Source organism: Vollenhovia emeryi, unplaced genomic scaffold, assembly GCF_000949405.1.
Source record: "Vollenhovia emeryi isolate VEMERY1.0 unplaced genomic scaffold, V.emery_V1.0 DF939243.1, whole genome shotgun sequence".
In the NCBI taxonomy this organism is placed as follows: Eukaryota; Metazoa; Arthropoda; class Insecta; order Hymenoptera; family Formicidae; genus Vollenhovia; species Vollenhovia emeryi.
In genome coordinates this window covers 38,922-50,360 of record NW_011967123.1, presented here as the reverse complement: position 1 = coordinate 50,360, position 11,439 = coordinate 38,922, and the positions used below count along the sequence as shown (strand labels likewise).

At 40.9% G+C, this 11,439-nt stretch overlaps 1 protein-coding gene across 2 annotated transcripts in view; it reads right to left on the bottom strand.

Moving 5' to 3' along the window:
* The window catches only part of LOC105560045 (matrix metalloproteinase-14-like), a 134,236-nt gene that overhangs the window by 105,845 nt on the left and 16,952 nt on the right, over nucleotides 1-11,439 (bottom strand). Inside the window, exon 1 of one of the 2 annotated variants that reach the window (XM_012008791.1) lies at nucleotides 10,107-10,375. The exons of the other annotated variant lie outside the window; for it this stretch is intronic. Within the exon in view, the coding sequence (XP_011864181.1) occupies nucleotides 10,107-10,150 (44 nt within the window). The 5' untranslated portion in view covers nucleotides 10,151-10,375. Of the gene's footprint in view, nucleotides 1-10,106; nucleotides 10,376-11,439 lie in introns of those variants that run through there. 2 annotated transcript variants of the gene reach the window in all.

The window sequence follows — 11,439 nt, the reverse complement described above, 5'->3', positions numbered from 1 at the left end:
AAGAGAGAGACAAAACGAAAGTAACGAGACAAATTGTAACAACGACCGCAAATATCGCGACGACGCAATCACCGCGCGTTGCACAATGGGATATCTTCGCGCGGTTTACGACGGTTGCGTTTACAACATGGCGCTATTATGTTTGCGTGGGTCGCGACGACTCGGGAAAACAAGGAAAACTGCCTAATAAAATGATCGCAAATTTTCCTTACCTTTATGTATTTTGTATTTTCAACGGAAATTTGGTCTATATTTCGCTTTAGATTTCCGAGCAGAATTCTCCTTGCAATTTTACATGCCGTATATTTTGACGTATTATATATTTTAACGCGTAATATACATCTACATGTATAGAATTATATCCTGAGGTACCCAACACAAATTATAAATTGTCTAAAGTGGGCCTAAGTGTTGCTATAATATAGAGGAGAGTCCTCTGTCATGCACCCTCAGAAAGGATTTCTGTTACCGGGACAAAAAATATTCTTGACGCATTTATATTTCTCACAACCTCATTTAGTACAAAAATAAGACGATATCGAAATAAAATCAATAATCCTTCTTCTCCTCTATCGAATTAAAAAGGATTTATTATATCGAGACAAGAGTAACTTATACAAATGTAAGTTTATATGTATATTCCTGCGTTTGGAATAAATTTTCCCTCCGTCTTACAACGCACGAAGTTGGCACCGCGATATTCGACAGAAGACAATACATACTATCATTTTATTCTAGATTTTAGAACTTTTCATTTAAGATTAAAATATTTCTTTCTCTATAATAAATATGATTCGCGCTATATCGTTCCTATTTTATGATACATTGAGGTGTAATAAGCATTGAATTCGGAAATTTTTTACGTGGGTGTGAGATTCTAATACGAGACAGTAGGTTTTCAACGTTCAAATTCAATCTCAAATCTTTTTTTTTCGCAACGATTACACGACCTAACAAACATTGTCCACTATACAGAGATTTCATTCTAAGAGTAATATTGTATAATAATTCACGATGGAATCAACAGATGATTTAACGGAAACCCCCCGCTATCTCATATTAGGAGCCTGTCTCATAATCGGGGACTCTCCTTTGTATCGCGCTATGTGACTCGATGGTAATTAAACAAACAGGTGATTTTCATATATAGCGGTTGTCTATATATGTGTAAGTAACAATGGTTTACGTTATAATACAGGTGTAATGTATCTCGTGCGCTAGTTGATGTAATATCACATTGGATTTGCAGAAATATTGCCTTTCCGCAGCAGTGAATACAATTTCAATGGTATTTCCCGCATTCAGAAAAGTAACATTCTTCCAGAAAATTCCATTTACAAGGAGAGAGCCACTTTGTCACGCGACATTCAGCGGCCGGCGCATAGAAAAACAAGGTTGAAAATTCGTGCGATAAGAAACGGTCGCCGATACCGAAACGGAAATGCAAGCCCGGCGATAATATGGACGCCGCTTTCGTGGAAGCGAAAGCCTTGCCCGTAAAACCATTACCTGCCACGTTGTATGAATACGAATGACGTATTTTTGTTGGAAACGTACGTAAAATACCTGCGAATATTACGAGTTTATCTTAGGTTTACCTCGAATTCATTATCCGATAATTAAGCGGGTGGATCCTTAAATAGTGCAAACGTGTAGGAAATAAAAACTTGTTTTATAACTGCGATCTCTTGAGTAACAATATATCAAATATATCAAATATTTCTCCCGTATTCAATTATCACAAAAAGACCCGCAAAGGTACCCACTGTACGATTATGCTACGGCAAAGTGTCAACGAAGTCCCACCGTCAACGAGACCACGTCGTTATTTACCTATTCCCTTTTCCTCGACATCCTCGCGATTCCTCGGGGAAACTCGCCGAAGGATCGTGAAGTCGGAATTTTCACCGGGAATTCGCGTAACTTCCTGTCGACGCGATTCTCTCACCTCGCTCTCTCTCTCCTCCTTTGTTTCCTCTTATCTCTCTTTCTGTCTACGGGTAATACAAAAGAACGGCGATGAATCACCGTCGAGTGGACCATTGACTCCCACAAAGAGACCCGGCAAGAAAAAGGAAAGGTACAAGGGAATATGTTTCGCGAAACATTTCCGGAACTATCGGGCGCTTCTATCTTCTCTCCCGCGAGAGTGCTTTCGATCCGCGATCGTAGATCGGAAATTCCGCGAGGAACAATCGATCTGTCAAACAGTTCCGAGATCATAGATTTTCCATTGGAACATATTCGAATTTACAAAGATTTATGCCATAGAAAATGCATTTATCATGAAGGAACTTTCTAATTTCTCTGTGAGAGAGTGACTTTGAATTCTCCCCATCTTTTAGCATGGAATCTGAATCTTCATGTCTCATCTAGATTTTAATAATTGATTGCAGTATTGATTTGAGCATCAAGGAAGATTATTTTAGAATTTTTCTTATACTTTAGCATCATATATTATTTACATTATTTAAAAATCCTCCTTCTTGTCTATGTTTTGTCGTTCCTTCTTTTGAGAGGGAACTCCCGAGGGACGATTTCGCTGCAACTTTTTAATAATTATCGTCAAATTCAAATTTTGAATTAAATACGTCTTTAAAAATGTAACACGCACATTTTTCTCTGCGAAATGTTTCCTTTATAAACTTAGGTGCACAGACAATATATTTCGTAAGGGGCTGCCGTCGCCTTCGAAGTACGTCGTTTTCTTTATTTAAGGAGCAGGCTCGTGTGTGGGACACAATCTCCTTTAAAATATTCACTTCAGCCGCAGGCTGGGCACTTTTCGCCTACCATAGAACGTTATTCACGCCGGCCGAAGTTTCATATTTACAGGAGCGTTTGCTGGCCTCGCGCTCGAGCCGATTTAAGACCGCTGAAAGACCACCGTGATCGAATTTAAAAGCGAGGGTGGCCGTGAAAGGTGAACCGAGTGGCTGCTCGTGTGAGGTGCCGCCGTCGCGACGGCGCGTCCACATATACAGGCGACGTCACTGCATTGCGAAGACGTGCAATAAATAATAATATTTCACGGCCGTTAAGAGGAGGCGAGGAAGCGGGTCGCGCGAGTATGTGCGGAGTCGCGATGTGCTGCGCGCGTGATCCCGCTGTCGTTGCTTGGAGAAACCTCGCGCGAGCCACCGCGGGATTATTCTCATTAGAATAGATAACTTATCGCCGAGGAACGACGGTTCTCGCCGATCCCACATTGTAAATCTCTCAAATTGGATTTATAGCTGGGATTACATTAACCAGAACAACGCAACGCGCCCGTGCATTGTATAAGTAAACTTGCAACTAATTTCTTCCTTACGAACGTGCTGATCTTCGCCGCGCAGGAATAGAGGGAGAAATGAACGCTTGCTCTTTGGATACGTTGCGGAACAATTGCTTAAGTGTGATTAGTAATAATAAAAGATAATGCATATTTGTCTACGCACTTAATTTGCGAAAATTAGATCCCCCGATTCGTTGTTAACACTTAAGCGCAGAAGTCTAAGACGACTTTTAATCGTTCGTAATACTTTCTGTATAATGCAATGGCCTTTCGTTTTACAACAAGACCTCGTTAAAATTGATTATGTCTTCTACGAAAATCTCCATTTTCTTTTTATTACTGTACATTATTCTATTAGATGCAATAAAATGAACATCCAATTCATTTTTTAAAATACAATTAATCAATGTAGATCAATTTCTAAACAAATAGATCCTTGTATTTTTGTTTCTATAATAATTCGAGGCAACTTACTTGTTCAACCGTTAGAGAGGCCCGATGTCCGCCATTTCGACTCGTTTTCGAAAAAAGAAAACGACTCACTGGATTTACAGTAAGCTCGAGGCGAGACGGAGCGTGTCGTGACGCGGGAAAATTCCGCGTTCTCCCGGCGAACGAGCGTCGCCTCCGAGATCCGCGGTGCCCTCTGCTCCTCTTGCATCGTTTTCGAAAAAGGGATGCGGCGGACGGGACGCACGCGATACGAAACGCGCCGAGACACTGAGCCGAAACCGGAACGAGGCCTGGTCACTCCGGAGCCGCGCTCTTCCAGACGAGGAAGAGGGAGGACGAGAGTAGGGAGAGACAAACGCGCGCATGCGTCGCGATTGCATCGCGGAATTAGATGATTGGGTAGTTGGCGAGATCCGCGCTCCAGCCTCCGATGCATCCCCGAGGAACGCTCCGGAATTTGCAAAATTCCTCGACTCTCCCCCGGTTATTACCAAGTATCAACGTAATCCGCGTTTCTCGTTTTCCGAGAATTCGGAAGTCCGAACTGCGATCGTAACTGCAACTTCACGGGGATTTTAACGAAATCTTAAATAAGGAACAACGAATCGTGCAATAAAATTAATCGGGACGTCATTCCGCTTTAATTTCCGCCGAAAATTAATCGGGTCTCTTTTCAAATCCTTGAAAAGCTTTCCCAAACTTTATCCTTGTCGACTTTGACATCGAAAGTATTAATTTCATTACTTATACTACAAAAAGCGAAAACGTGACGCAATTATAACGTCAAAGTAACGCAAAAATATAACACTTAATATTTCACGCGTAAGCATGAAAATTCTAGTTAGTTATTGTATATCATAGAGTTATATATATATTATCTTCGAAAAGTTATAATGTCTGCATAATATTTAAGCATAATAAAAATTTATAAATATTTTACAGACAATATTTCTGTGATACATAAGTTTTAACATGTAGCTAAATATTACATATCATCCTTGTGTCTTTTTTTCTATAATAATTCGAGGTAACTTGTGCAACTGTTAGAGAGGCCCGATGTCCATTTCGACTCGTTTTCGAAAAAAGAAAACGACTATCCTTATCGATCTTGACATCGAAAGTATTAATTTCATTACTTATACTACACTGAGAAAATTTTTCATCGGACAAATCAACTAAATAGTGTTTCCGATGGTTAATTTTTCCGATTACATTTTCCAATTAAATTATGGATACATCCGATGAAATTTATCCGATAAAATGCAGTTACCGATGAAATTTCATCGAAAAACCGATCACATTTTTCATCGGAGATACAATTTAATTGGATATATCCGTTTGTTCTTATGTAAGTGAATTATCCGTTTATATTTAATCGGGAATGTTTCTCAGTGTACAAAAAGTGAAAACGTGAAAAGTGTCGCGTGACACAATGATACCGTCAAAGTAACACAAAAATATATCATTTGATATTTCATGCGTACACTGATAAAAATTTCCGATTAAGTATAATCGGATAATCCAATTACATAATAACAAACGGATATATCCAATTAAATTGTACATCCGATGAAAAATGTGATTGGTTTTTCAATCAAATTACGTCGTTTGCATCCATAATTTAATCGGAAAACGTAAACGAAAAAATTAACCATCGGAAAACCTATTTAATTGGTTTATCCGATCAATCTTTTTCTCACTGTAAGCATGAAAATTCTAATTAGTTATTATGTATCAGAGAGTTATATGTAATACTTTCAAAAAGTTATAATGTCTGCATAATATTTAAGCATAATAAAAATTTATAAATATTTGACAGACAATATTTCTGTGATACACAAGTTTTAACACGTAACTAAACATTACATATCACGATGGCCCGTGAGAACGCCGGATAAATCGCGAGTGTCGCTGACGAATGAGAACAGTAAGAGTAACTCTTCGCAGTCTCCTCCCTCGCAATTAAATCCCCGATTGCGTAATCGAGAGGTTGGCGATTCGCTCTCATCAGCGAGTTGCGTCCTCGTGAGGGATCTCGCAGCTTCCCTCTTTCCGCGATTCTTTCTCCACCCCGATTATCTCAGGAAGCCAATTCCGTACCTCAGCGGAGACGAAGGAATAAAATGAACTTTCGTATAATTGCATCCGTCGCGTCCCAGAGATCTTCTAATGCGATTTGCAGCTCGTCCAGCCGAGGGGAACAATCTTTCGTCATGGTCTCTGGGTAAAATTCACGAGATCACCGTTCCGCTACTCGACGTTCGATGAATCATTGATCCTATATTAAGGCACTTTTTTTGTACTCGCGATTATCCGAAGGGCCACGAAAAAGAAAGAGGATAATGTTCCGCGCGTCACTACAGATTTCTTCTTGCAGATGTTTCGTTTAATTAAAACAGCATTTATTGCAGTTTTATACTTTTGTGCTACACGGAGAGAATTTTTTCTTAAAACACCCGGAACATCATGTAATCGTGGGACAACGTGGCATTTTTTTATGAGAGCTTTTACCATACATTTCACTAGTAATTATACTTAGTATACATTTTGCTAGTAGAACACTGAGAAAATATCCGATTGAATATAATCGGACAATCCAACTACGTAATAACAAACGGATATGTCCGATTAAATTGTATATCCGATGAAAAATATGGCCGGCTTTTCGATCAAATTTCATCGATAACTGCATTTCATCGGATAAATACATAATTTAATCGAACAAGTTAATTGGAAAAATTAACCACCGAAAACGCTACTTAATTGGTTTATCCGATGGAAATTTCTCTGAGTAAACGTTTGGTGAAATTTCAAGAAACTCATAAAGGTCCTCAAAATGCCATGTCGTCCCACGATTACGTGAATTTCAGGATGAAATTTTAAGAGAGAATTCTCTCCATGTGTACATATTGTTCACTTATACTGCGTTTTTTAATGTTGTAACCCGTGACGTCTTTGTATTTTCATTTCCGTGGCAAACAACAACGCATACGGTGCAGACAGTGCGGACTGATAACGCCGCGCACAAAGCGGATAAAATTCAAGAAGGTGTCGAAAAATTCAAAGAGCCTGCGTTAATTCTCCGCGAAGCATAAATCGGAGCGATACCGTTCTGACTGGCGCGAGGCAGCGTTTCCTGCGCTCCGCGGTGTGCGCCGGGTCGAGGCTAAACGAGGCGTGTGTTTTTTTTTCGGCACAAAGGCCCCCAAGGTGCGGTACACTACAAGGGGGACCATTGTCTCGCCGCCCCGTTCGCTCGCCTGCGACACCCGGTGCCGCGTTTGCACTCGAGAGAGAGAGAGAGAGAGAGAGCGAGGGGGCGTTATTTCGACTATCGGCGATAATTGTCCCTTATCGAGAAAGAGAACGCGAGGCGTCGAGCGTGTGCGCAATTAAAAGTCGGCACAAGTCAGGGGCCAACGCCGACGACATTCGAGCTTATTCACTGCCTCCGTCCATCCGCGCACCTTTGGACCGCCGGATGCTGGGCGCGCTGCTAATGGACCGACGCGAGATTTCTCGCTGGTCGCGCGCGTCGACTTAATTGACGCGCCTATTTCGCGAGGGGAACGCGTGGGTCCAACACGAGAGACTTCCTCTAAAAAGTATTTCCAAGTTCCCTCCAGCTATCGCGCACTTAAAAAACTTATCGCGCGGGGAGGGGGGGAGGGAGATTTCAAGCACCCTATAATGCGCACGAACGGGCCGTCGCTATTTTAGTTATTAAATTACAGAATGGCGGAATAACTGCATTCGCGAGATCGTGAAATCGCGAGTAGCACGTTTCTCGTTTATTCGTTTGATAATATGCATATGAAACTGTTTCGATTGAGCATATCTCGTTTCCTCGGTTCTCTAATTAATTAAATTTGTAACTAACTAGCGGTCGACTGTTTCTCGCAGTTCGAAGGGAACTCATCGTCGGAAAATTCGAGACACCCATACGGTGCTGGTTGAAAAGCACTGAGTCAAGGTGTATCCTCCGAAACAACGGCTCCGCGTTGCGACGTTGTGCACGCGTGTGCATCCGCAATGCATATTCTCCCGCATCTGGTTTCATTTACAGCGACGTCGCATTGTGATTACACGCCGTACAGGTGTCCCTAATGGATGACAACATCCGAGGAAACTTGAGGCCCGAAATTACCGCGTCTGCTCCTTCCCGGCGACGCGATCCCGTCGCGCAGACGCGCGTAATCAAGGATCGGCGTAATAAAACACCTTATATAGAACTAATAATTATATTTCGACGAGTGCTCGTTTCATAAAAGGACTAAGGTAACGTGATATTCCAAACGCTCGTGTACAGAATCAGGACAGCACAATAACAGTCGATAAAATTATTGATGTCATTCTTCAATAATTTCCTATCACACGATTCAACAGCTTGTGACAATGAGCGTTGAAATATAAATGCGACTTGTATTTTTAAACAATTCACAGATACCGCCAATCAATTATCTTCATAATTTACTCGGTTTATGAGTATAAGTTTTCGAGTAGAAAATCATTTCGTTCTTCGACTCGATATATAATTAATTAGCGTCGCTACATACGATAAATAATTACAGATTATCGGAAATTTACCACACGGCATATTTGACGGAAGAATTTTTATAAGACTCGCAATTAATTATCGTCATCGTAAGCAGATGGAGATGAAGCAATTATCGCATCACCAGTCCGCATCGTCGGCGCATAGCACGCGACGACAGAAGGCCCGAAGCGATGCACCCCCGACATTATCTCCGCGAGGAAGTTTGCTTTACTCCGGAAGAGCAAGCGGCTTGTGTAGATCACAGTATATTAGAAAGTCGCTTATTTTGCGCGATAAATGGCTGTGTGTTTAGTATTTTATTCCCCCGAAAACGTACCCGGATTCCTTCGGTTCTTTTGAGTATCGCGCGGAAAATTAATCTCACATTCAATCATTGTTGTTAAAATCCCTCGGAATCAAATGTCCATTAAAGCTATAATAAATTTAAAAAACTGAAAATGTAATAAATGAAAAATAGAGAGATGAAAATTGCAGTAAATAAAAGTCAGGACTAGAGATAAAAGTTCGGGGTTTAACGAGTGCAGGTTTTGCCTAATTCCGTATTTTGAATTTTCCTTCGCTCTTTTTACGTAATGGACTTTTTAATTGATCGATCTGATCCTAAAATGGCACCCGGCGTTCCGTCTCAGTAGTCTGCGCATTTGGATATACCTACGTGTCGATCGACAATATCAAACTTTTGACATCGTCTGCAAAACAGTTTTTCTCAATTATCCATCCAAAATTATCTTGCCAAAAAGCAGATGGGACGGACTTATCGTGCGTTTTCGATTTCGCAAAAAAATAAATATAAAAAATAAAACAAAGGAGACAACAATAAACGACAATATTCAGCGCAATCGCGCGTCGCGCGCGACCAAAAAAATATTTCCCTCAAAAAGTATTTGAGGAAAAAAAATACGGTTTTCCGTGCGCGTTGCATTTTACGACGTAGTTTCGATACCACCGAAAGGCGGATACCATCCGCGATGCTGCGAAGGGGCGACGGAGCGACGTCGGCGATATCGCCGGCGATACCGTCGGCGATAAATAACAGGCCCCGAATGCGAGATGATAAAACGGTATCGTCGCTAAACACTTCTAGTATGTGTGGCCCGTGAGATATCGGCTGCAAGCGTTAACGAGGATTGTCACACGGAAGAATTGCAGAAATTCCGAAAGAGAGGAAGATAGGGAGGGAGGGAGGGGGAGAGGGAGAGGGAGAGGGAGAGGCAGAGGGAGGGAGAGAGAGAGAGAGAGAGAGAGAAGATAAGTGTGAAAATATGTGTCTATTTTGTCAGAGACTGTACGCTCGATATCTTTACACTAATAAAAAAAGCTTAATCCAAAAAATATTACTTTACTCAAGAAAATTATTCATTAGGTTCTTAATAGTTTATTAACTTAAATTTAAAAAATAATAAACAAATTAAAACATGCATTGCTTTAATTTAAGTATTTATTAAATATCAAAGAATAGATTATTTTTAATATAAGAAACTTTATTTTAATTCTATAAAATGTTTACTAAGATGTAATTTTCACCGCGAAGAAAATTGCATTTTTTATTTAACAAAAACAATCTCTCATTTAATAAATAGTATTCTATTTCATGAAATCTTTATTTGAATGTAGAAAATGTAATGATTTAAATTAATTTACTTAATACAATACGTACATTTACTTGAAATTTGATATTTTTATTTAAATAGAATAAATATTTACTTCAGTAACAAAAAATAATTTTAAGTAAATCCATGAAAAATTTTTTTTTGTCAGTGTACGTATTTTCTATAAATATTTTTTATTTGTGTCTCAAATAAAAAAAAAGGGAATTACCGAAACGCGCCTGTTGCAATGGTGAAAGCGTGCGTGTGAATCATTCAAGCCTTTACGCATTCGCGGCTTCCGGTTGACGACAGCGTACAGTTTCGCGGGAGCAGCTGGTTTAATAATCATCGGGCTCGTTACTAATTCAAGTAAATCGCGCAAGAAGCGAGCATCCCTCCGAAATGCGTCGCACCGCGGCTGCGAACCACTGTGCGCGGGTTCTTTGTATACTGCGCTGACAGACCGCGGGTTCTCGTCTGTCGCGCTCGCGAGCTCGACTGATACGAAACACATGTGGCGAAACACGCGCCCGTTGCGTCGCATATTCTCGCACGCCCCTTCGTACTCGCGCCGTTCTTTTTTTTCCGCGACGATAATTCTTCTCTCGGTACATACTCTCCATCCCTCACACACACACGCTCTCTCTCTCGCTCTCTCTTTCTCCCTCTCGCCACACGTCGCCGTTATTAACCCCTTTGCGCGCTATTGCACCGACGCTATTAACTCTCTTGCAACCGGTAGCATTAGCGAGAATTTCCACGTTAACAAGAACAACGGATTGCCCGATGGAACTTAACGAGGAACGCGCGATTTAGGTTTCGGTGGATTTAGTCGCATTAAGCGACCGACGGGTAAAATTAGCAGGAGGGTAAAAATTGGCCGGGGCGAGAAAGCGGCGATAACGATTTAGAGCTTTTCGCGGGAAGAATCTCTCGTATTTTAATACAGCTAACGGCTCGCCGATCGTTAACCCCGGGGAAAAAGTCGATTTCGAAAGAATTAAACGCCTCGCTAATCCGGGATGACCTGAATTAACAATTTACGGTTTGCTATGCGGTTACGGGGAATTAACCCACGCTGTTTTACCCCGCGCCGTGATTATACAATATTATCGAATGGCTGATTAATCACATACGTTGATTAATTCCCATTAGTATCGCTCTCAAATTTTCACGAGCTAATATCCGTTCGTATTTCAACGTGAAAGACAAATAAATTCTCGTCCGTGATAGAGACTCGTCGGTCTTTTAATACCACCAAAGACTTTCCAGATCTAAAATCTCACTCTTTCACACGCGATATAATTCTGCGATATATGCCGGAGGATTGTCGGCGATCCGTCAAATTCCGTCGCGTGCACTGTCACATTATGCACCATGTGTGTGTTCTGTCTCTCTCTCTCTCTCTCTCTCTCTCTGGAAAACATTTTCCTTCTTTTTTAATTTAATTTCTCAAAACGTGATCCTATTCTTTGTTCCGTTCGTAGCGCATTCCTTTCGTAATGTAGTACTCGCAAGTTGCGCAAGGTTTTACGCGAGAATGAAGGCTGGTCTACAATACA